The 27,688-nt window shown below is 35.4% G+C and overlaps 1 protein-coding gene across 1 annotated transcript; it reads right to left on the reverse strand.

The window, feature by feature from the left end:
* Positions 1 to 29: 29 nt before the first annotated feature.
* On the reverse strand, positions 30 to 27,686 carry LOC138320598 (methionine--tRNA ligase, cytoplasmic-like). The gene is made up of 25 exons (XM_069263683.1): positions 27,508 to 27,686; positions 22,223 to 22,313; positions 19,876 to 19,960; positions 19,387 to 19,515; positions 19,034 to 19,112; positions 18,558 to 18,673; positions 17,949 to 18,092; positions 14,702 to 14,808; positions 14,036 to 14,152; positions 13,495 to 13,698; positions 13,172 to 13,261; positions 12,746 to 12,932; positions 12,389 to 12,559; positions 12,146 to 12,241; positions 11,286 to 11,403; positions 10,829 to 10,962; positions 9,708 to 9,787; positions 4,812 to 4,943; positions 4,401 to 4,505; positions 4,002 to 4,185; positions 3,689 to 3,775; positions 3,479 to 3,577; positions 1,979 to 2,125; positions 1,606 to 1,737; positions 30 to 696 (listed from the first exon to the last, which is right to left on the reverse strand). The coding sequence occupies exons 1-25, from the start codon at positions 27,608 to 27,610 to the stop codon at positions 535 to 537; spliced, it is 3,099 nt and encodes a 1,032-aa protein (XP_069119784.1). The 5' UTR covers positions 27,611 to 27,686; the 3' UTR covers positions 30 to 534.
* Between the last annotated feature and the right edge of the window lie 2 nt (positions 27,687 to 27,688).

Here is a 27,688-nt window from a genome sequence, read left to right on the forward strand (position 1 = left end):
CACGAACATAAACACTTTCAACACAAACACACTATTATATATTGATTTATTTCATCGTCATTGAGACCATCAAAACAGAAAAATAAATAACACTTTACAAATGCATGTACAAACTGAGAGAAGCGTTTTATGGCATATAAATGGACAACAAAATTTATAAAATCTTTCAAAAATGTTGTATAGAGCTCACTGTAAAACATACATGTTTGTATTTTTGTTTGATATTTCAAATTGTGGATAGACATATTTGATGTTTGTCTAAAGAACAAAAACAGTAATAGTCAAAACAAATTTGTTTTTTCATATACTTCTGATTCACTAGCACCATGAAAACAGTTTATGTTTCAACATAACATTTTCAAACGTGCTTTTTTATGGTATATGGTAATGTACCGTGTCAGTTATAAATAAAGACTTCTAAAGTATTTTGATGTAAATTTTCTACATTGATAAATAATTTCTGCATTTTCTACACCAAGAAAACTTTGATCCTGAGATCATCAATAAAGTCAGCTGTTGTCATTTCCTCCCTCTTCACTTCTTCTTGCCCTTCTTTTTACCTCCCCCTACAGCTGCCTCTGGGTCCTGACCTTGAGCCAAAGCCAACTGTTTTTTCAGATCAAGAAGTTTAGCGACTTCTCCATCTATTTGACTCTTGTCCGCTTTCTTTCCTTTCAAATCTCTCACCACATTTCCCTGTAACAAATGAGTTAATCAACTTAATTATTTTTATTTTCCAAATATTCTCACCTCCAAACTTTTACACATTTGGTGCGAGATTATCAGACTCTTTCATAAGAGGATATGAAGGATGGGCCGGATATTCCACTAAAGGTATTACTAAATTAGGAAGAACGGTCAACCTGAGACTTTGCCAAAGGTAAAACCTTATCCATCATACCTAGCACGTAGCGTCATTTATGAGAACTTGCATAAAAGATATGTTTTCTGCTCATTGGTTCTGCGTTTCAGTATCCAATTTGTAATGACGTCGTTATGCATTAAAGCATACTTTAAATATCATTGTAATGTCACAATAAGGCTCTCCTATCAAGATGACAATAAACATGTTTCATGCACAAGTTTAATGTCCCAGATAGGCAATTTTAACACAGGTTGGTATAAGGAATATCCATAATATTACAGGTGCAAAATTTTCTGACCCTTGAAAAAAGCCATAACGTTCCTGCACATTCTCAAAGGTGTTGTGAAGTTGCAATAACAAGAAAGCATGTCACCATGACATTCAATCCATCATAACAGCTTCAACTCGCACCACCAGAATATCAATGTTAGATACACAATGTGATGAACTGGGCAATCGAAATATAATATTACACTTCATTTGGGGTGAGACAGGAGATATATTAACCATAGGGGGGAAATTCTTAAGCAGATTAAGATTAAGAATCTTGCCCTCGCTTGAGATTCTCCTAGGTAGTATTGCCAAAATGACATTGAAAGATTCTATTAGCTCACAGATTCCATTGTTTCTGGAGAGATACTTCACATTTTAAATTACTTTCTCTAGGGGTCACCAGTATAATGGATGGTGTTTCAAGGTATCCCATTTATTTACAAATTAAAAACAAGGTGTTAAGTTACCTGTTTAGCAACCTCTTCTGTCAGGCAGACAACCTCTGGTGAACTCTCCTGTCCACTTGAAGCCGGTGATGTTCCATTGGCTGTAGGTCCACTGCCTTGACCACTGCTTGGCTGTTTGGCAGCTTTCTTATCCTAAAACATATTTACAACTTAACCATAGAGAAATTATGCCTTAGAACAGAAATGTATTAACTGTTGACAATCATAGATGGGCATGAGGATTTTTGAAGAAACTTGGTTTACCAGTTTTCTCCATTTTCACTGGAAATCGAAATATGCTCATCTTTGCACCACGAAGTCTGTATGCATCCTTGCTTGACATGTGAACAACTTAGCAGTCATACTGAGCTATTTGATGGTTGTTATAACTTACTTTCTTTTTGTTACCCCCAGCAGCAGGGGCAGCATCTTGACCTTGAGCGAGTGCCAGCTGTTTTTTCAGGTCAAGTAACTTGGCAACTTGAGCATCAATCTCACTTTTATCAGCCTTCTTAGTTTTTAAGTCCCTCACAACCGATCCCTGCAATATTAACAATATAACATTAGTCCTATCTACTTGCATTAAGACATATTCAGCTTAAACACTATCCCAATCTTTATAGCAGTCTCCCCTTACCTGTTTCGCCACCTCATCTGTAATTATTTATAGCAGATTATTTCAGTTGTCTCCCCTTACCTGTTTCGCCACCTCATCTGTAATTATTTATAGCAGTATATCTCAGTTGTCTCCCCTTACCTGTTTTGCCACCTCATCTTAATTATTTATAGCGGTATATCTCAGTTGTCTCCCCTTACCTGTTTCGCCATCTCATCTGTAATTATTTATAGCAGTATATCTCAGTTGTCTCCCCTTACCTGTTTTGCCACCTCATCTTAATTATTTATAGCAGTATATATTTTAGTTGTCTCCCCTAACCTGTTTCGCCACCTCATCTGTAATTATTTATAGCAGTATATCTCAGTTGTCTCCCCTTACCTGTTTCGCCACCTAATCTGTAATTATTTATAGCAGTATATCTCAGTTGTCTCCCCTTACCTGTTTTGCCACCTCATCTTAATTATTTATAGCAGTATATCTCAGTTGTCTCCCCTTACCTGTTTCGCCACCTCATCTGTAATTATTTATAGCAGTATATCTCAGTTGTCTCCCCTAACCTGTTTTGCCACCTCATCTTAATTATTTATAGCAGTATATCTCAGTTGTCTCCCCTTACCTGTTTTGCCACCTCATCTTAATTATTTATAGCAGTATGTTTCAGTTGTCTCCCCTTACCTGTTTTGCCACCTCATCTTAATTATTTATAGCAGTATATATTTTAGTTGCTTCCCCTAACCTGTTTCGCCACCTCATCTGTAATTATTTATAGCAGTATATCTCAGTTGTCTCCCCTTACCTGTTTCGCCACCTTAACTGTTATATTTATAGCAGATTATTTCAGTTGTCTCCCCTTACCTGTTTCGCCACCTTATCTGTAATTATTTATAGCAGTATGTTTCAGTTGTCTCCCTTTACCTGTTTCACCACCTCATCTGTAATTATTTATAGCAGATTATTTCAGTTGTCTCCCCTTACTTGTTTCGCCACCTCATCTGTAATTATTTATAGCAGTATATCTCAGTTGTCTCCCCTTACCTGTTTCGCCACCTCATCTGTAATTATTTATAGCAGTATATCTCAGTTGTCTCCACTTACCTGTTTCGCCACCTTATCTGTAATTATTTATAGCAGTATGTTTCAGTTGTCTCTCCTTACCTGTTTCGCCACCTCATCTGTAATTATTTATAGCAGTATATCTCAGTTGTCTCCCCTTACCTGTTTCGCCACCTCATCTGAAATTATTTATAGCAGTATATCTCAGTTGTCTCTCCTTACCTGTTTCGCCACCTCATCTGTAAGTCTTGCTACTTCTGCTGGGTCACTTGGTCCACTAGCTCCAGCAGCACCACCTGTCGGCTTAGAAGGTTTGGTTTCCTGTTGAATAATGAACAAGTCTTAAGGGAGTTATTTCTTTTCCCCCCATAAATTCACAAAAATGAACTAAAATGCTCAGTCATTAGTATCTTTATACAGTAGAAATATCACCTTTTTCACTGGTGCTGGCTGTCCAGCATACAGTTTTTTCCATTCGTCAACCTTTGCAGTGGCTATCTTCTCAAACAAAGGACTTGGCTGCAAGGAACAAAGATCAAATATTACTTCAAATGATACATAAATGATTGTTTCTAATATTTTTGCAATGTTTGTTTCTGATTTTTTTCTAAAGCCTCAGAATACCAGCAATCATTAACAAAATTTAAATGTTTGAAGGATACTTTTCCATTGTATGAAACAATGCTGTTACTGGTAATTAGTGCTGACAGACAATTGACCCATGACCTGTGACCCCTGAACTTACCTGCCCAATCTTGTGACCAGGTGAGAGATGACACAGAAACTCTGTGTGGACAACATTAGCCTCCTTGGGAGAGTTAAGCTGCTGTTGGATGGTATCACTGGTCGCTGGCATGTACGGTTGTAGTAAGACAGACAGCAGGCATGAGATGTTAGCAGCCAAACTGACGACCGACCCGGCACGCTTTCTGTAACATAGGGGAGACTGCAATGTACATAATGGTAATGTCATCATATTAATGGCTCATATAGGCAAAGATAGTCAAATTCAAAGATTCATTTACCTACATGTCAATAAAGTTCAATTTGTAGTATTAATATAGCATACCTTATCCTTGATTTAACCTTCTGTATTATAGTTAAAGCTGCCCAAAGCAGACATAGACATGGTACATCAACTTACTTGTCGGAGTCGCTGCCTTTGACAAGCACCCATGGTTTGTTGGCCTGCATGAACTGGTTACCAAGGCGAGAGATACTCAGAATGTTCCTGATGGAATCCCTGATCCTAAATAACACAAATATAAGGGTTGGTTAATAAAGAAAACCAAGCGTACCATATTTCAGTAGATTTACACTATCCAAATGAAAGAGAGGAATATTCTGTGATAAAATTACCCAGATTTTATACTGTAGAACATGAAATATTTGTTGTGGAGAAACATTTCTTGTTTTTGTGGTTGCTATGAAACCATGAATATAAAAACAATGAATTTTTTTGTATATAATTGTAATTACAATGTATTCTTATAAAGACTGGCCAGAAATATTTCTGTCTATGAGTGTCCAGCTCCTGTCTGATAAGATTACTTACTTTGCCTGCTCCATGTTTTCTATGTAAGTGCAAAGCTCTCGTGTGACATGGGCCAGAAGCTGATTATCCTCATCAGTTAGAAGCATTTCCTGTATGGTTCCACCAAAGTTATTGTTTATAAACATAAGGGCCCTAGAAATAAAAATCAAAGTACTGTAAGTACTGAACTGAAAAAGCATTGATGTAACAAAATTTTAGTTCAAAGAAGGCAAATATGTCATTAGTAACATTTTAGGGTGTGTATTTTCTTGCAAGTCCCATGTCATTATCAAGTTGGGTTATTTATCTTCCAAGTATTCATTTAATTAATTTTGGATAAATTGTTGAGATTGCAGACAACCATTCCTCCTCATATCGAAAGATGAATTTAAAAATTATGAGAAGATTTTAAGAAAATGCTAGAAAATTTCCTTTAGATTTGAACTTTGAACCTATCTTGAATTCAACAAATATTTACAGTCAGTGTCATGTGACAGACCTACAGCTAATAACAATCTGCAGTAAAATGACAACAAGGGAAACATTAAGACTCCATTAAGAAGAAAGTATAATCTGACACATGGATATCCCTTGATGGCATTTTTACAAAGTTCATGGCTTATGCTGCAAATGTTGTTTACAGACCTCATTTATAAGGAACTATGTGCAATGCATATAATATACAAGTATTTTTTTTCCGATGAACTATGTGGTACAGATCTGTTACAGGAGGAAAGGGCAAAAGGCAATTAATTAGATAATTTTCAAGAGAAGAAATGAAATGACAAAAACTAAGGTTCAAATGTTCATTTAAATAATTGGTTACTGCATCAAAATCAAAACTGAATTGTTTTGAATTATGTTTATTCAAAAATACTTTAATACAAACATGAAATAACATCACAATACATTATTTTTTCTAGTTCTCTTCTGTGATACACACAATGTATTCAGGCATATTAGTAAGTAAAGAGCAGTTCTTGATACTTTGCTGCAATATTGAAGAAAAGTCATATCAAAGTTAGATTCAGTATGATACTGTCTCTATATAATGCATAAAATGGACACTGAGAATTCTTAACAGCATATTAAAACAACCATTCTCAAAATCAGTGTGTTATTTGTATACATTGACATGTACATTGGACCCTCGATAATCTGGACACCTTTGTTCCCAGCCTAAACCGCCCAGATTACAATTTTTTCCGGACTGCCGAATTTCGTGTACCCTAGTCAATTTTGAAATTGTCATGTACAAGTTACTCCCCTTGACCTTGTAAATCAATGATCGGTTTTTATGTTTATGTACTAAAATAAATACTTTTTTTGTTATGTTTTAAAGGTTTTTTTCCCCATTTAATTATGTTATGAATATGAAATTAACGTACATGTAATCACACATTATTGGCAACTTGTTGTTAATGTCACATTACTTACAACTGTTTATACATGTATTGGTAACAAGATCAGAAACAGTTGTAAAAACATTTGATAGAGGCATCAACTAATGGGAACAACCAATGGGCTATGTCACCAGAAGTGTTAAAATTTGTGTCATTTTGGTGAACACACTGCACAAAGTCAACAAGTAAAACTGTTTAATATGTTTCTGTTGTAGCAAATAAATGAATGTCATTCCATATACAATGTACTTATATGGCCGTGTCACAGATGTGAATCATTGAAATATACATTGTAGTAATGATAATTCAGGCGTGATGATGGGTAAATAAATTATCAGTTTATATTATAAATGTAGGATATTTCTATATATATCTAAATGCAAAGTTACTCGACACTCGCTAATTGTCATCACTTGATGTTTTGCAACATTACAGTCAATGGGACAGAATTGTAGTTCTGATAATGACCGTCTGTCAGAACATATATAGTGTGTTTCATTCAAGCCAAGAAAACTCTTTTTGTTTGTATGAATTTTACAACAAAACAGAAAGACTAACATGTGAGTCAGTCTGTGAAGTTAAAAGTTTAAACACCTTCTATCTCTCCACAGATTGATAACAATCGGCAGTATGTCAAATGGTGACAACTCTTTGCAAAAGTTGCAAATATACTGGATTTACTTTTTTGTATTTTTGTGTTTTAATTGGCATTACGAAACAATGCGAATGAGAAGCGCCAATCCATATGCTTGTTGTCCAGAGCTACATGTATGTTGTCGCAGCTAGTTTAATATATGCCTGGTAGTCATCCTTAGAATCATTTCACTGCTTCCAAAGTAATCCTGATAATCTCCAGTCTTCAACAATTATGATTCTGCTTCAGATGACTAGCCAATGAGTCCTGTAATTATAAAATTTAACATATATATCAATATTCTTAATTTGTAATAAAAAAGTTACAGAAATCATCTTACAATGACAAAAGGAAGAAATTGGACTCGTGTACACAAGTACTTTGAGTTAAAGATGCTCCACCGCCGACAGAGTATAAATGATATTCATCATTTGAACAATAATTAGTGTTTAATCGTGTATGCATAAGTCTAATTAACACAAAAAATAATATAAAATAATTAATTTTGCCTTTGGGTCAAGCGCAATCAGTCCTTCATTCCATATAGGATATAGTGCTACAGAATTTTTTCGGGATGCAATTAATTATTTTATTTATATTTTTAACTTTAAGTGAAATTGGAGCTCAAACGTTTCAACGGCGGTAATGGTGTAAAGTAAGTAACTTTTGTAACTGAAGAAAACTACTAAATTGTCTGCTGCCGTTTTTGATAGTGAAAAAATACCATTTGTCAGCGGTGAAGCATCTTTAATATATTAGCATCATAATTAATTTGTCTCCTATACCTGATACACATTGATAAAATACAATGTTTTTTTTCTGCTAGCAAAACTTACTTTAAACCAAATACTGTAATATTGAGCAAGTGTAAATTTACCATGTATGATATATTACAGTGCACAGGTTATTGTTTATTTTGGTAAGTGTTATTATAAATTCTCTGAATCCATGAAGTTATATATGTAGTGACTGTTTAATCAATGTTTTAAGTTCATACCGCCAATTTCGAAATCCCAGATATTAATTGTCTTAAATGAATCTAGCATTACTATTCTTCTATTTATCTAAATAAATTCTGTATTCACATGTGTATTACACACATATGTACGTATTGTGTATGGATCTATATCATGCATTGTTTTGCCTACAAATAAACACATGCTTTGTGATGTTTATAGACATATTGACAATCTGGTAAATTGACTCTATGCATTAATATTAAATTTGATGTCATCGCATTAGAAAATAATACCAAAAATGAATCTGGTCAACTGCTAATTATATACTGTAACAACAAACTACTTCAAATTTAAAGTGATATTCAATTTTGTTGCGTAGTAATAAAGTAAAACGTCGATTATATGGATGTTAGCAGGAATTCACACATACTCATGATGATGTTGTAAGTTCACTTCATGTGCCGATGTCTGTCAAATAGTTCATATAATAATATACCGACCCATTATAAGGCATGATAGGCAAAGAAGCAAAACGAAATGAAACTTACGATTTTCACTGCTTCTGTCTCCAAATACGAAAAGAATTCCGTAGTTTACTAGCAAAGTGGCTTGCAACATGCATTGCAACATGCAGTGTTCAAATATTCTTCGGTGTTTTTCAGATATGAGAATGCACTTATTACGCTCGATAATTAAATGGAAAATATTTCTTGACTAGCAAGTTTACATCACAGGTCCGCTTTGCGTGATGACGTCTTTGCTTACATTCGGCCATTTACACTATTGCTGAGTGTCACGATATTTCATTGTATCTGTATCCGTGTATTAAATATTCCCTCGTTAATGAAAGGATGCGTCAGTTGACAATCCGTGCGAAATGATAAGGAACCAACGTAACTCAGAATTTATCGTGTTTGTTAGCTTCTGCATAGATCACCCAGACGCTTGACGCGTACGTAGTTAACAAGCGTCTGTTTGAGTGAGACTTGGTTAAATTCAGTGGGCCATCGTAATGACATGATCACTATACGAACGTACCTGTTCTCCAAAATGACTATCAATATAATACATGTAAAAACAAACAACTTTTGTATCTTTCTTACGTCGGGATGAATTAAAAAAATTGTCATTATATAATAGATTATGAATGTATACATCAAACTACAATTAGATACTTACATACCAAAATCCTGACAATTCCTTTATTTAGTGTTACCCAAACCGGATGTTTACATAAATATATGCAAATGCTGGCGAGAATTAGGCCACCGATCGCTACCACTGATGCAAATTATCCTTACTATTTTTCAATTATAGACGTTCATGCTATAGTTTTTGTAGACATGTTTGAAACTATTCTATTTAATGAAATACCATAGAAGTTGTTTAACTGCACTATGGCAGAATATTTGTTCTAGAAAGAGGAAAATAGAAAAAATCGCATGCAAATGAGAGGTCAATCGCATTTAAATTAGTGGGTCATCCGGGCCGTAGCAATACTGGAAAAGCAAGCTTTTTCAGTAAAAACCAAACCAATTCATACTTATACAAATATGATTTACATGGTCATCACTTTGGTGAAACAATACATTTTCTGTAGTATAAGACACTAATATTCTAGTCTACATGAATTCCTTCACCTCACATATATCCTGTTGGTCACTGACATAGCCCTAATGTCTAGTGAAATCACCTCACCTTATTTATCTATTTTAGTTTCAATCTTTGTACTAACATATCTCAATTGACTTTAATAGTATCTAAAATTAAAACAATCAAATAAGTCTTATCTGTTATCTGATATTTATCACTGAAATAAGGATCATTGAGAAAAAAGAAAGAAATGTCTAAAGGCCATAAATGCCTCCTTTGCCATACATCAAAGCAGAACGGGAAATCTTACCAGAAGCTTTTAAATTACCTGTTGATGAAATTGCCAAGGTTGTTCAAAAGTTCACTGTTGTTTTTCAGTAAGAAGTCATCCCAGCTAAAACTGCTGTCCTGTTAATCATTTGTGAAAACACAAAAAGTCAGGCTTTTTGTATTATAAGAGCAGGACATAAAATATACAGTATAACACAAAATTATTCTTCCAACTACCACCTCTTCCCTTTCTTTCTATCCCATCTTTCAGGACATCTTGGTGATATTTTCCTATATCCTGAGGCTATATATAACATTGTTTTAAGAGGCAATAACTCAAACTGGAACGATTAAAGAGTCAAGCTCTAAACAGGGTAATCAACACTTGCTCCAAATTCATATTTGGAAATGCCTTTAACTGTAACTGATGACCTCTAACCTTTGTCTCTGGAGAACCATAACCTTTGTCAATGGTGACCCCCACTTTTGTCTCTGGTGACCCTAAACTTAAATTATTACTGGTGACCTTACCTTTGTCAATGGTGACCCGTAACCTAAGTCTCTGGTGACAACTAACGTTTGTCTCTGGTGACCCCTTACCTATGTCTCTGGTGACCCCTAACCTATGTCTTTGGTGACCCCTAACCTTTGTCTCCTGTGACCCCTAACCTATGTCTCTGGTGATCTGTAACCTGTCTCCGGTGACCCCGAACCTATGTATCTGATGACCCCTAACCTTTGTCTCTGGTGACCCCTAACCTTTGTCACTGGTGACTAGTGTTGTATAATCGGCTAAAAATGACAATCAATCATTTGTTCAAATCGAACGACCGATCCGATCTGATAATTACAAAATGATCGCTTCAATTTTGCAGTCAAATTGCCTATCTATGGCTACATTTGTCTTCATTGTTAGCAATGAAAGAATGTTTTTTACAAGTTTTCGACTATAAATTGTGAAAATTATTGTAATGGAGAAATGTATGGTGGCGTTCCCACTGTAATATGTGTTTTTATTGGAAAATTTTTGTAATCACAATAAGTTCTAATATTTACCCAATTTATCATTTATAAAATGTTGAATAGATTATCGAATTGGTTGATCCCTTACCTTTGTCTCTGGTGACCCCTAACCTTTGTCTCTGGTGACCCCTAACCTTTGTCTTCTGTAACCCTTACCTGTGTTTCCGGTCGCACATACAGTAGGTAGAATCTGAAAATATCAGCTGGGATTCCTGTGTCCTTGGCATTGTTACCAAACACTCCTGTTCCCCGACTCTTCGAAAATTTCCCTTCCTCATAATTCAAGTATTCTGTTTAAACAATGAAATAAAAACTTTTATAAGGAAATAAATCTAGTTGCATATGATGATCATAATATTGACTACTTATCTAAATATGATTAGATGATCTTTATATTTTGGATTACACTGATAATAACCCAAATTCTATCAAATACTAAAGTTATGGTGCAAACATTTAAATCTGTTGTACAATTAAGGCAATATGATACACATATGTATGTAGCTACACACCAAAACACCTGGAATATTAATATAAACAAATCAATGAAATACATACATGATATTTTAGGGTTTTCCATTTACAAAAACAAATTTGTTGTGAAGAAATTTACCTGTAGCAACCATATGATTGACCATGGTATAGTTGTCATTTGCTCCAAGCAAGGTACATGGGAAGATGACAGAGTGAAATGGAACATTGTCTTTACCCAGAAAATTGTACATTTCCACCTGTCAAAACAGAGACATAAACAGTGTTACAGTCTGTTACTAGTGTGTATATATATATGGTTTCTTCATTGACTACATATTAAGAGCATATCTCCTTATGATGACTATTATTTCATTCTTATCCTTACCATTACCTTATCTGTTCTAGATTTCTCCCTCTCTGTTTTCATTTTCTTGGTCCCACTTCCTCCCCAACTGTTCTGCCCCCTCCTGGTTGTTCTGGGGTTTTCCCCCCTTTTCCTGTTCTGGAGTTTTTCCTTCTGCTTGATTTCACGAGTTCTTACTCTGGATTTCCCCCCCTTACCTGTTCTATGGTATTCTCCTTACCTGTCCAGGGTTTTTCCCGTAACTTTTTTTCTGTTTTCTTTACCTTTTAAGGATTTCCACTCTTACCACACCTTGGGTTTCTCCCTCACCTGTTTTGTAATTCCATTTATTTGCTCTTGGTTTTCATCTGTTCTGGACTCCTCTTACATGTTCTGGGTTCCCCCCTTACCAGTTTTGGATTTCCACTCTTCCCTCATCTGATCTGGGTTATCTCCCCTCACCTGTTCTGATGTGTCCCCCTCATCTGTTCTGATGTGTCCCCCTTATCTGTTCTGAGTTATATCCCCTCACCTGATCTGGGTTCTCTTTCTTTACCTGTTCTGGGATATCTCCTTTTACCTGTTCCTGGTTATTTCCTCTCACCTGCTCCAGTTTATCTCCCTCACTTGTTCGGAGTTACCCCCCCCCCCCTTACCTGTTCTGGGTTTTTCCACCACTTCTCCCACTGGTCTGTGTAGTTGGCTGTGATTGAGATGTAGCCTATAGGAGCATCAAACCACACATAGAACACCTGTAGGGAAAAAAGTCAAACAATGCATGATTATATAGACGAGGCCCATTGGTGTACATATTTCAATAAATAGCAAAATTTAAAAGGTAAATATGCAATGACTGTACTCCTGAGGCTTAACCCTATCTGTAGTCCATTGTTTCTCACCTTGTCTGTGTACCCCTCCAAGGGCACCTGTGTACCCCATTTTAGATCTCGACTGATACAGCGAGGTTTAAGTCCGTCCCTGATCCAGCTATTTGTGATGTTTTTAGCATTGCTTGTCCATGTTCCTGTACTAAACACACTGTCCAGGTGTTTTTGTAGAGATGGTTCCATCTACAACACGAATATAAAATATTCTCATTCCTAATTTTAATTTCTTATCTCCATGGATGTTCACTATTTGGTATCAAAGTTTTTATTTTGTTACCTAGGTAGTTTTTTCTTTTTTTAGCTAGCAATATCTTAATTCATCAATATAGTTACATAGACTATTTAGCTTTATCTAAAATGGCAATGTACCTTGGGTAGGTCCAGAAACAGGTGCTCCGAAGACTTGATGACTGGTGTTGCCTTGCACAGTTTACATTTGGGAAACCTGAGTTCCACAGCATTAATAAGCTTCCCACAGGCGTCACACTGGTCACCACGGGCATCTTCAAACTGACAAAGTGGGCAGGTGCCCTCCACAAACCTGTCAGCTAGGAACCTTTTAATACATCAAACATACATGTCATTCAAGGGCCTTTCACAACATCAAATATCAGATCGATTAGCAAGAAAAGCTTCCATACAGAACTAGAAATATCAGTAAGACATCAACGCTCCAGTCTCCATATATAAAAGTTGGAACACTTGTTACAGTATATCCCCCCACACTCCCCCACCCCTACCCTACATCACAACAGGGGTATAGTTAAATCGGTCAGCTGAGACAATATAACATACCGATTACATTTCTCACAGCGTAACTGCTCCATAGACTCCTTCAGGATGTGGCCCTGGTTGTACAGCTTCCAAAATATATCCTGGGCAATTCTGCAATACAATTAAACAAACTTAAATATGGCTACAACAGTTCTTAAAATAGCATTACAACATTTCCATATTTTAATTTCTTAGAGATGCTTCAGACCAAACCTTATTATTTTTTTTTTTAGATCTTGATCAATTTGTACATTTCATATATGATTTAAGGACCCATCCGATTTAGGACCCATCCGTTTAAGGATCAGCCGTTTAAAGACCATCTAGGAAGTTTATGTACGTACTGTGTTTGCTGGGTTGTGGTGGTTCGACCAAAGTAATCAAAGTCGATGTTGAACCATTTGTAGATACCGCTGTGTATCTTGTTATACTTGTCACAGATCTGCTGTGGTGTTAGACCTTCCTCTATGGCCTTGGTTTCTGTGGCGGTGCCATACTCATCAGTCCCGCAGATGTAAAACACATTGTAGTTCCGCAGTCGGCAGTATCTAAATAGTCAAAAAGAAAGCTTAAACAATATATTAGGTCATGGAATAATTCCTTTGACAGAAATATATTAAAAAGCAAGACTTTTGTTTGTATTGTTTTGTAGAAATCATGTACATTATAGTTTAGGTTAACATTGATAAGCAAAACAATTTTTTGCCGATGTAAGACACTTAACACGTGGTCCTCAACTGCATAATGCAGGTTGCTGTTCATTAAATTACCAAATAGTCATTAAGACAAGTTTGTATAGTTATCATTAGAATGAGCTAATCTAGTCTTTTGGAAACATTGGATGACATTTGATCTGAGTAACAGTTGACACAAACGAGTACACACCTGGAGAAGACGTCGGCACTGAGGACACAACCGATGATGTTTCCTAGGTGAGGTACGTTGTTTACATAAGGCAAGGCACTGGTGATCATGATGTTCCTCTCACCCTCCTGGGGTAGGCTACAAATACACAATTACAACCTAAATAGATTTAAGATTATACACAATATTACTCAAGTAAGCTCCCTTTCTTAGAATCCGTAACATTAGAATTAAAAAAAGAAAAAAAGATATCTTAGTACATCTTTTTTTAAAATATAAAAGTTTTTTGTATAAAATGTTATATAAACTTTATTTCTTTTACATCAATTGCGAAACAAGTTATACAACTTATTCAAATCATTTTCGATGACCTGGATGAAAGCGGACAAGGTGTTTTGTAAATAAAGTAAGATATTTCTGAAACCAATCACATTGCCTAGATAATCTTATGTAAATACAATAAAATTAGAAACATCACTATAATTTCTTGCTGGAAAGTTATTCTAGAGGAATTAGAACAATGAGAACATCAAGACAAACAAAGATATGGTAGAAAACATTATAAGGGGGGTAATGCTATCACAATGTACAGAACCTGTTTTCTTCATTATGCAGATAACATCCTTATAATATTGTGAGTTATATGAATACAGGTAGAGAATATACAGTAACTATATGCAGACTTACATAGGGTGAACTCTTTCTCGGAACTTCGGACATGAACTTTTCCCAGAGTTCCATGCTTTTACAGCAGCAGCAAGCTCCTCTGGGGTTACAGGTCTGGCTGCCAGTATCTGAGTAAAATAAAATCTTAGATAACTACAAATTACAACAAAGAACGATAAAACATACTTAAAGTATCAATATAGGACAATTGTGATGTCATGATCAATTATGGTTGCTACCATTTGCAGAGTATTTTTATGTACCCCAATTTCATGGAGGGTTCTGTTCCCCTTCCCCCAAGGATGTTTGTGGCCAAATTTGGTCACAATCCATGCAGAACTTAAGGACAAGAAGCAATTTATAGGATTTACCTCCAATTCCCCTATTGGGCCTGCCCCTCCTGCCCCCAGGGGTCAGAGCCAAAACTTATACAAGTTCTGTTCCCCGTCCCCCAAGGATAATTGTGGCCAAATTTGGTGACAATCCATGCAGAACTCTAGGACAGGTAGCCATTTACAGGATTTACTTCTATTTCCCCTATCGGGCCCCGCCCCTCCTGCCCCCAGGGGGTCAGAGCCAAAATTCATACAAGTTCTGTTCCCCCTCCCCCAAGGATGCTTGTGGCCAAATTTGGTTACAATCCATGCAGAACTCTATGACTAGTAGCGATTTAAAGGATTTACCTCTATTTCCCCTATTGGGTTGCCCCGCCCCTCCTGCCCCGGGGGGTCAGAGCCAAAATTTACAGAAGTTCTATTCCCCTTTTCCCAAGGATGCTTGTTGACAAATTTGGTTACAATCCATGCAGAACTCTTAGGCAAGTGGTGATTTATAGGATTTACTTCTATTTCTCCTATTGGGCCCCGCCCCTCCTGCCCCCGGGGGGTCAGAGCCAAAATTCATACAAGTTCTGTTCCCCCTCCCCCAAGGATGCTTGTGGCCAAATTTGGTTACAATCCATGCAGAACTCTATGACTAGTAGCGATTTAAAGGATTTACCTCTATTTCCCCTATTGGGTTGCCCAACCCCTCCTGCCCCGGGGGGTCAGAGCCAAAATTTACAGAAGTTCTATTCCCCTTTTCCCAAGGATGCTTGTTGACAAATTTGGTTACAATCCATGCAGAACTCTTAGGCAAGTGGTGATTTATAGGATTTACTTCTATTTCTCCTATTGGGCCCTGCCCCTCCTGCCCCCGGGGGGTCAGAGCCAAAATTCATACAAGTTCTGTTCCCCCTCCCCCAAGGATGCTTGTGGCCAAATTTGGTTACAATCCATGCAGAACTCTATGACTAGTAGCGATTTAAAGGAAATGTTGACGGACAGACGGACATAAGTCATGACATAAGGTCACTGGCCCTTTGGGCCAGGTGAGCTAAAAATGAATCTGGCCGCCTTCGTGGAGCAGAAAGAGATTTACACGCATTGTGTATCGTGTATTTACGCATATCCATGCAAAATATAAAGTTGCTCCAAGGTGGCGGCCAAATCTATTTCAAGCCTTTTCTAACCTAAAGATGATGAATATCCAGCAAAATTTGGCGAGAAGAGGAAAATCATCAAATTGATGACGTCATAGGTGGAGCACATCGTGTACATGGTTATAAAAAGTTATGTTTTGATGAATGGCAAGTATGAGAGTATTTATTGATGTGAAATTAATGTGGATCAGAGTTAATATTTTTCGGCCTGAAAAATTGAGGCCAAATACTGGTCCTATCATATCTACTCCTTTGGTTACAATCCATGCTGAACTCTTGGACAAGTAGTAATTAAAAGGATTTACCTCTATTTCTCCTATTTGTCCCCGCCCCTCCTGCCCCCAAGGGGTTAGAGCCAAAATTTATACAACCTCTGTTACCCTTCCCCCAAGGATGTTTCTGGGCAAGTTTGGTCAGAATCCATGGAGAACTCTATGACTAGTAGTGATTTAAAGGAAATGTTGACAGACGGACGATGGACGCCGCGCTATGACATAAGCTCACCGGCCCTTCGGCCCAGGTGAGCTAAAAATTCTGTGGCACTATGTCCTATATGGAATACAGTATTGATTGTGCATGCACTGAAAGCAAAATAAACAAGGACATAGTCATTCAGATCCCCCGCCAATGGAGATATCAAAGCTGAAATAAGTTTGATTGTGGAGACTTATGTGTATGAAAAAAAACCAGGAAAAAGGAAGTTGAGCTAAAGAAAGATGGAGTATAATTCAAGTAGAGTGGGGCTGCAATTGTTGAATCAGGTATACAGCCTTGACATTTGTTGGCGATAATTTTCCCGTTTTTTTTTTTAAATATTTTACTCCACGCAGTATTAAATTCAAGGTCTGTGTTGTCTAATGTCTTAAGATACATATATCATTCAAATTTGACCACAGTTTTCAATTCATATTTTCTTTCATCCACCAAATAACACTACCACGAATATAATCCAAATGTTTTTCTTTCTTTTCTGGTAAGTGCAGATACAGCAAGGTGAATAGTTTTATGAATGTGAAGCATATAGGTGAAAAACTATTAACCTGTTTATAACTAGTACAATGACAGTGTCATAAAGGGCCTAAAAAGAATGTGTCTATGAAGTTTCGTGGAAATATCTCTGCTGGTTTTAGAGTTATGCTCCAGAAATGAACCTGCTACAAAAATATGATATTGAAAAATATGAAATATGATATTTTCAGCAATTTTTCCATGGTTACGGAAAAAGTGCAAAAAATGAAAACCTAAAAATAGCAAAAGGCACTACTAGACCATAAGAACAATGTGTCTATGAAGTTTCATGGAAATATCTCTGCTGGTTTTCTCAACATGATGGTTGATACATTTTTGGACTACATTCACAACAGGCACAGGGGCACGCAAATTGTTCATTATGTAAAATAGGCCTAGTCGATATGTATGTACATCATATCTCAATAGGATATGATGCACAATATCGGTATATGATCAAAATATTAAATTAACAGTATTTACATACTCCTGAGCAACAGGTAGGCCCAGTTGGCATATACACAGTTGTCTCCATGGTAACACAAATTAATCCACGAGCATGAAATGCCTTGTAAGACAGATTTATCTTACATAGCTGTCTTACATGGGCAAACTCTATATTACATAGCATGATATAAGAGAAAAGGATGTCAGTGTTTGTAATGGAAAAACTCGCATGGATGAGCTAATGAGTAGATATTTTTCTGACTTATTACATCCAATCAAAGGATATAGACTAGTGTCACCTTGGTAATTGGTTTGTCCTCCTTAACAACCCACCTGACTCTCAGCTGATTCAGTGTCCATTTTCTCAGACTTGCTCTTCCCTTGCTGTTTCTTGTTGGTGTCAGCTGCTGCCTTTTCTGGTTTGAGGCCTGAAGGAATTGGAGGGGACAGAGGAAGGGGCTGGGCCAACAGGGACTCCTACAGACAGACAGGAGAGGTAACAGTACATAGCTTTAACTATTTCTTTTAACAACATGTATAAGTTTATTTTTTTATGATTCTTAAAATTAACAATTGCTCAAGATATATTGTATTCAAATATTAAGAAAGGAAGTTGGTTTTTCCTCTATATACTTCCATGATAACACAAACATAAAACTGTGATGAACCAGTGTGAACAATAGAATTGAGGAAAATGTTTTATTATCAAGATGAATCAAAATGGTCTGACAAAAACAAATGACAAAGTGATCATAATTAGAAATTCTAGGTAAGTTATTTATATATCATAAGTAATAAAAGTAAGAAGCTATTATCTGTTTTGGAAGGCTCTTTAATTTCATACCAATTTTAGATTGATATCGAAGACTGACGTTTCAAATGCATAGAGTTACCATAGTAATAGATACCAGAGGTAATTTGGGTCAAATATTGTATATATACCTTGAACACACCGGTATCTTTGCCGTTGACCACCACAGATATAGACTTCTGTACTGCTGGCTCTGTCTCCACACCTGTAAACCACACCTTGATGTTCGGGTACAGACCCTCCCAACCTGTACACAGAAAGGAAAGTGTGACCGAGATTTGAAGTGTTGGATAAGTCAGAGTTGTTGTCAGATGCTGACACATCATTTGGATCAGTGGCCAGGTTTTATTGGACAAAATCTCAAAATCAAACATAGAGCAAAACTAGGAAAATCATATTAAAAATAGAAATCTAAGAGCAATTGTCTACATTTGAACTCATTCATGCAAGTATCTAGCCAATATCACTTATGCAAGTGTTAATACTACACATCAATTCACAGCACTTTCAATTCAACTCCAATGTTCTAGACTTTCAATTTTTCTATTCGAATTACCGGGTATATGGAAGTTGAATATCATTTCCCACCACAGACATTTGTACTCACCTTTGATGAGCGCCTTGCCTGGTTTAAAGATAGGATACAGTGAACCCCAGAGAGTTATGTCCCCTCCCGTTATCCCAGCCTGTACAGTAATGAAAAATTGTTAATTACCACAACAATCAGTACATTAAAACCATATTATTGTGACCTTGAACTTTGTAGTTCTGATATTTAACTTGGCTATACAGTTATGATTTTGTAGCAAGTAGCTCTGACTCAGGATTTTTTTTCAATGACATTGAACTATGTTTCAACGACCTTGAACTATAATGTAATGACTTTTGTACTGATATTGTGTGAGTATGATGTAATGACCTTGAACCATGTTGTGCTGACTTGGCCCATGTTGTACTGACCTTAGTAAGAGTCTGGTGACCTTTAAGCTCAGTGTTGAGGAGTTTGAGTAAGGCCTGTAGTTGTGATAAGAGGGAGGCATCTTGTTTGTTCTGGCCAATAGCAGTCACAAGATATGGAACCAGCAATGGCTACAACAGGTAAATATAATATTGCATTAAAAGAAAAAAAAAACAATTATTTTATGAAACCTTAATGTCTATATAATTGTGTGTCTTGAATTTGTTTAATCAAACAATCACAATTTGTTTAAAGCATTAGGGACAAACTTAACATGGCATTTATAGCAGTGGTGACCTATCAAACAAATGTGAATTCCAGTTTAGTTGCTTAATGTAAACCAATAGAATATAAGTAAGTATACTGGAACTAACAACTCAAAATTCTTTCTTGAAATATGAATAAATAGCTAATCTGAATTTCAACCCATGATTAAGAAGAAAGATTCTCAGCTCTGATCTTGAAGATTGCAAATAAGGGAGACAACTCACCTGTAACTGGTTACTGTCCCACTCCAGCCATCTATCCACTACACTCTCATCCTCCTGGCTCAGTGACTGCTGACTCAGCAGAAATCTAGGTCATGTCACAAACACAAAATCATCAACATCGTACAAAACTGCTGACTCAGCAGATATCTAGATGACATCAAATACACAACATCATCAACATTGTACAAAACTGCTGACTCAGCAGATATCTAGGCCATGTCACAAACACAAAATCATCAACATTGTACAAAACTGCTGACTCAGCAGATATCTAGATGATGTCACAAACATAAAATCATTGTACAAAACTAGTGACTCAGTAGATATCAAGGTCATGTCACAAAATCATCAACATTGTACAAAACTGCTGAATCAGCAGAAATCTAGGTCATGTCACAAACACAAAATCATCAACATCGTACAAAACTGCTGACTCAGCAGATATCTAGGTCATGTCACAAACACAAAATCATCAACATCGTACAAAACTGCTGACTCAGCAGATATCTAGATGACATCAAATACACAACATCATCAACATTGTACAAAACTGCTGACTCAGCAGAAATCTAGGTCATGTCACAAACACAAAATCATCAACATCGTACAAAACTGCTGACTCAGCAGATATCTAGGTCATGTACAAAAACACAATCTAATCATCATCATCAACATCGTACAAAACTGCTGACTCAGCAGATATCTAGGTCATCAAAACACAAAACATCACATTGTACAAAACCATCAGCAACTAGATTGTCACAAACAAACATTGTACAAACTAGTGACTCTGTCATGTCAAATCATCACTCAAAGCAGATATCTAGGTCATGTCACAAACACAAAAATCATCAACAAATTGTACTCGCAATGCGATAATAAAACTGCTGACTCAGCAGATATCTAGATGATCTGTGTGCATAATCAGCTGCGTAAAGCGTCTGATGAAATCATAAAATGCGCAAAAGGCCGGGCACCCCTGACTTGTTTGTACAAAAAACTAGTGACAATCAGTAGATATCAAGGTCATGTCACTGAAAATCATCAACATTGAAGCAAACGCTTCGACATGCTGAACTGACATGACGAAGGTACGATGTTCTGAAAGATGTGTAAACAGGTTATTAATTGATCAATGGCCGGCAAAACAGACTTTGTGTCCAACTACTGATTGTTACGAAAGAGACAGACGCTTGTGTGACACAGAAAGACAGTAAGACATTCATGATATTGTTATCGCTTCAAGTTCAAACGAAAGTACAGTCGGACACAACTTTCAAACAACGCAAACAATGTGTTGCAAAAACATTGCAAGATATGCACATAAAGTTCGTCAATGCATACATGTATAGAATCGCCAAGCCACAACTAAATTCCAAGCCGCTGGTAGACATATGCAACGAAAAACGGACTCTTGGAAGCTTGTACATTACTGCTGAGATATTAGGCCCAATTTATTCAATTTTAAATAAAATATAATAACCCTAATCGCGCGATATGAATTAGTAACTGAATAAATTTGAGATATATTGATAATTACTATACATTTATATATAAATTTTATATTACCGTATATAAAATTTAAACAGATTGAAAAATGGTTTAAAACAAAAAGGAAGCTGAAGTACAGAGGCTGTTTAGTGGAATTGCAGTTGTTGAATAAAAAGAGTTTTGACCAACACAAAATTATGTTTTTCATGTTTTTAATACTTGTACATGTGTCTCTGCTTGCTCAATAGTGTAAGTGATGTCACATACACAACATCAACAATACTGTACAAAACTACTGACTCAGCAGATATCTAGGTGATATCAAATACACATCTACAACATTTTATAAAACTGCTGACTCAGCAGATATCTAGATGACATCAAATGCACAACATCATCAACATTGTACAAAACTGCTGACTTCATACTCATCATTATATCAAAAACATGACTTTTAAAATGCCATACCTAGTTTCAAAAGAATCCAGAAAAGGAATCTACTTGTAGATATCAATAAGTTAGAAAAACTAATTATCATTCAAAAGGATTTTTTCTTCTATACTTGAAATTGCTTCAGCAGCTTTGGAGGAAAGTTGAAAATGTAAAAAGTTTATCGTCGCAGGAGGGATGAAGGATGACGGACGATGATGGACAAAGGGGCCACCATGAGACTAGGCCCCGATTTCTCGAAAACAAAAGTGCAGACTTAAGTCAGAACTTAAGTTTTTCTCCTTTATGTAACTTATGTAAAATATTTTGACTTAAGTCAGTTTTTGACTTAAGTTTGTTTCGAGAAATTGGGGCTAGGTCACCATGAGACTTTGTCTTAAGTGACTTAAAAAGACTATTGTCTTACCTCGTGGCTGCTCCAGCCGAGAAGAGAAATTTGTTGGGGGAGACTTCTAGTACAGGCAAGGAACTTCTAGTCAAGTAGGATACCACTTTATCTGGAAAATAAACATTAAGTTCTGTATTTCTTTATCTAAAGCAGAAGCACAGGATTTATTATATGACACTACAGAAATACAACATTTACAAAGAATTCTGTTGTCTTGGCATTATTTAATTGTGATGGTACTGTTGCTGTGATATCTGCAAAATCACCATATCATTATCGAGATCATGTAAAACTAATGAAAACTGAAATCTCCAGTAAATTTATCTAAATACGATAAGTTTAGATATGAATATCTCCTATAAGCTTTAATAAAAAAATCATGTGATCTTCCCATTCTTAAAAACTTACATTATAACAATATCAGTTTCCTTAGGGAATTTCTGTAGTGTTCACCGTTCATGAGTGAGAGAGGGAAGACATAGCCTATTAATTCTCCATATAAACTTTATTTATTTTACATTGATTGTGATACAAATCATAGCAATGATGGCATGCTCTATGGCAATTAATAACAAGTCACTTACTTGTCTATACAGTAATAGTATTAAAATCTCCCAACAGTAAACTCAATCTCAAGTTTTGTGTAAAATAATATACAAACATATATAAACTTACAAAGACATATACATACGGTAAATTGATCAATTTGATAATATCCAGGGAAAGGTCATGTCACAAGCCTAAACTTAATCAGTATGGATGTCACTCTGTCAACCATTTACTACGTAGCTATATGTAGTTGGTGAAGAAAGATTTCATCATCTTTTATAAAGACAGGATGTCTAAACATTTACACCATCACGTCATACTTAGGTAAATTTGTATCAATACACCTTAACATGAATTCAATCCAGCATATATCTTTTGACATTTAGAAATGTTTTGCTTTTTCTTCATAAGAAAGCCTTTTTATCAAATTTTAGAATAAATAGCAATTTGAAAAAAATTGATGTTTTAGATCTTTAAACCCTTACAGCTAGCTTTGTACCGTAAAAGAGGTGTAAATAAATGTTTTTTAAAATTCCTTTGATCTGTGTACCTGTCCTGTCAGGTATCATTAATGTGTTAGAGCACAAGTTTATGTGAGGACAGGAAATGTTAAGTGTTTCTCTATACGTTAATTACATTATGAGGAGTGTTCACATTCTGTCTGTTCATCTTAGAGGTCATACAGCATGTTTTACTTTCTGTATTCTGTCCAGGTCATTGTGCATTTTTAACTTTCTATATTCTGTCCAGGTCAAACAGGTTTTTTAAGCTGCCAAATACACAGAAACTGATCATTAGACCAAGGTTAGGATAAGTTAAAAGTATATGTATAATAAAGTAAGAAATTTGGAATTTTTTCATACATATTAAAATAAGAACTTTGCAAATGATATTACCTGGTAATGTTTTTATATATTCTAAAAGATATAAAATTCACTATAATATGTGCACTATGTTCTTGTCAAAAAACCCATGTTCAGTGAATATAATCAGTCAAGTTACTGGAAAGAGATTTAAAAATTAAAATATTATAAAAGTTCAATATTTGCATAATGTCATTACAGGTGAATATTCAATTGCAAATGTAACTGATTCACCTGTGGAAACATGATGTGTGTTTATTCTCAGATTGGAGAAGTGTGTTTTGTGATATTTCAGGGTTGAATGAGTTAGAGGTAAAAGGTCATATAAAATGTTTTATCATATGTAACTACATACATGTATTTTCATGTATGTAGTCTGTAATAATTACCAGCCTGTCAAAATGAGTTTCTGAGTCATAGAGGAAATATCATGTCAATCGCTTTCACATGAAACAAAAAGAATTTGTAATACTCAAAATGGCCTGCCATTATGCAATGGGCAAAACATGGTGGTTTTTTTCCATATCATGTACTTGGTGTGATTAACAAATCAATTAAAATTTAACATGCACTTGCATGTAGCAAATTGATTTCATAATTGGTAACAACAACATATATATGATATTTCAAGAAATATTTTCAAGAAAACAAAACTGTTCCACTAAAAAGAAATAAAAGTGTAAGATGATTTCACAAAAACATTTTATGGTGAATTTAATTGATGCAATGGAACAGGACAGGAACAATTATTTATAAACTGAAAAAATTAAAAGTAATCAACAGGTGACCATGTTTGGTGGGAATTTTCCTCTCCCCATATGCTGATCGTCTCTTCCACAAAATATGGACCTTGACCTACAAAATTTGAGTTTTTGATAAAACTATGGCATTTTTGAGACTGATTCTTTTATTCACATTTTTGTTATATTTTGTATTTTGTATGAAATTGCTTTTTGCCTGTTTTCTAGGACTTATTCAAGTGAAACAGTTACACATCTAAAATGCTACAGATTTTTTCATGCTATCGTCTGCTTTAATATACAATCATATGTCCCAAACTGGAACTCTTCATCATTAGGAGCAAAAAAATGCTTGATGCAAAGAAAATAATTATTGAAACTATTTCAGACAAGTTGGACTGGGTTGATCATCAGTGACCAGGTAGCTTAGTCTGTAGAACATTTAGCTAGTGTTCGGAGGTCTAGGATTTGAACTCCAGTCTAACCGCTACATTTTTACCTCTCTTGATGAACCTTATCTATAAGAAACCAGTATTAATAACTTCAATATGCATGCACCTACAAAATATATGCATTCAACCTGACTTCACTATATGTTCCTGGCATCTATTAGAAATTATCCGTCCACCATCAATAGCTATGCCAACTTTGCTTCTTAACTCATCAGTCCAACAACAATACAAAATCCCTGGTCTAACTAAGGTCTTGTACAATGTTGTAAATGTATCATTATCCAAGTAGAGAAATGTTTGAAATATGATGTCCATAATGCTATTTCCCTTTGTCACTGCCTTTTGAATATGCAAGGCTCGAATTTCAGGTTGTTTTACTTGCTTTTTGCAAGTAGATATACCAGAATAGCAAGTGGAAAAAATATGCACTTGCTTATTTTAGCAAACGGTTTTTATCGGGGACAACTGTAAAAATGACATAATGAAAAAATTGTTTTAATGGAAAATATGGGGACTCAGTTCTTACAATAATGTTTTTGATATACATTATGTACTTATACACCTCACATCATCATGCAAAAATAAAGGATTTTATATATAACAAAACCGTAATTTGAATACGGATATTAATTATAAGTAAAAATATATTTTAGCAAGTAAAAATTTAGGGCACTTGCTATTTTTAGCAAGTTACAAAAAATGTAAAATTCGAGCCCTGATATGTATTGTAAACTTAGGGTGTTGTCAACAGAGATTCCTAGGTCTTTCTCACTTTGAATCTTTTCCAAAGGAATTCAGTTGTTTTCATCTCTAATGTAGTATTGGCTAATTGCTGGTATGTTTCCAATTTCCATGTGTCCTTGTACAATTTCATAAGCCAGTACACATCAGTCTAATCCAATATTTTGTTGAAGTTATTTTGGAGCTCTTGATAGTCTTCATGAGATGTTTTCTTGGAATATAATTTGATGTCATTTGTGAATAATTTTGTTACACAGCATAACGCTCACATATATCACACTCAGGATAGGTCTTAAAGATGCTCCCTTGTGGTACTCCACTTTTAACCTCACTTCTTGTAGAACTGGCTTCATTTATGATTACTTTTTTTAATTTACTAAATATTCCCGAATCCAGATAAATAGTTTACCTGTGATTCCATAGGGTTCAAATTTGTATATGAGTAGCCTGTGGGATGAATGCTTTGATGCGTTACTAAAGTCTACATCATCTATATTTTTGCCACTATCAAGAGTCTGTGTCCAATGTTCCATTTCTTCTAAAAAATGTTTACTACATGATTTACTGGATATGAATCCATCTTGGAATAGAGAAAAAAAGTGGGTTGTGCTATAGCCCCATAGTACTCCAACAATGTTAGAGGAATAGAACGACGAGACACATTTGATCATAATTAGGGCTGAAACGATTAGTCGAATAATCGGAGGCGATTAGATTAATGAAGCTAATCGCTGATAATCGATTAAAGATTTTATTAATCGTTAATCGTAACATGCATAGCAAGTGCATTGTAAGCTACTAAACACGTTGACAGATCATGGATTTCTGAGTAAGCCATTCCGACTGTAGTTTCATCTCTTTATGTACATGTTTTGAACTCAACAAAGCATATGTGATGTGACAAATACTTGTTAAATTACGTCTCTGTGGAAGTTGAAGTCATTAATCAATGAAAAAGTGGATGTCATGAGAAAGCTTGCAGCATGCTGTTCGCCAATTTTCACTAGCGATCAACTTCATGTTGTTACGTCACGGTGGCCTAATCGCCGCCGGGACGCTCGGGAGCGGAAGGAGTAGTATTCTTGAACATTTAAATTTTACTATTGCATGTGTTTATCATATAAAAAAAATGTTTTTGTTCATATTCTAATTGAAGATAAGAGTTGTTGATTTATTTTAATTTTTTGATCACGGAAATAAAAAATGTTCATTGACGAAAATTTGGTCATGTCGCTCTGTGGCAACCCAGATTTGGTTGATTAGTTGTACGTGTGAAGGTCACTTCAAAACAGCAGGTTAGCAAACTGGATTTAAACGATGTTACAGAAGATGATACAGGAACAGAATTCAGAGCTTATTTGGGATAAAATACGTTTGTTTTGTAAATAAATCTATTCTTTTTTGTTGGTATGCTTATATTTTGTAATATTGTACAGTAGGTGTTATTATTAGTTGATACCAAAACATGTCGGACGTTTTCAGTACTGTTGTCAGTAGTGAAACAATATAGTTGCCTTCAATTCAAACGATTAATCGATTACATATGACCGAATAATCGAATACAAAAATTACTAATTGTTTCAGCCCTAATCATAATACGTCGTGTAAACTGTTGCTATTGCCCATCAGAAGTTCCTCAATACCGACGTCTGATATTATTGGATTAATAGCCCTTAATCATTTCATAACACTTGCATAGATACAATGTAACATAACATGATTAAACTTACAATGTACATGTAATTACATTACACATAAGATTTTAACCAGTCATAAGATAAATATACACTGGAGATTTAAATAAACCATATGTTATTGATAAGAAGAATGTTTTGTATCACAAACAATATAGCATGATATAGCTTTATGTATATTGATCATTCGAAATAATGATGAAACATTTTGACAGGTTTTGACATATGTTTACATATGTATGGTAGGACCGATATTTATTTTACCGTCATGTTTTCTCTCCACAACTTCTAGTTTGGTTCCTGATAGTTCAGCTGCTGCCAGTATTTTCAATGAATTAAAATTCCCAGAATTTGTGTGAAGCTTCATTCCGGATCCTATCACAAATAAAAATCACCGGTGAAAATGAAAATCACGCACGTGTATAGAAGGGGGATAACTCACTTC

The sequence above is a fragment of the Argopecten irradians genome, chromosome 4 (assembly GCF_041381155.1).
Source record: "Argopecten irradians isolate NY chromosome 4, Ai_NY, whole genome shotgun sequence".
NCBI lineage: Eukaryota > Metazoa > Mollusca > Bivalvia > Pectinida > Pectinidae > Argopecten > Argopecten irradians.

Bases quoted from the DNA above. Each gene is read 5' to 3' on its own strand.
- LOC138320598 (XM_069263683.1), bottom strand. From the start codon at position 27,610: ATGAAGCTTCACACAAATTCTGGGAATTTTAATTCATTGAAAATACTG. The intron at 14,153-14,701 runs GTAAGTCTGCAT...GTGTATTTGTAG, and splicing joins CGAGAAAGAGTTCACCCTAT to CCTACCCCAGGAGGGTGAGA. The intron at 13,699-14,035 runs GTGTGTACTCGT...TTGACTATTTAG, and splicing joins AGTGCCGACGTCTTCTCCAG to ATACTGCCGACTGCGGAACT.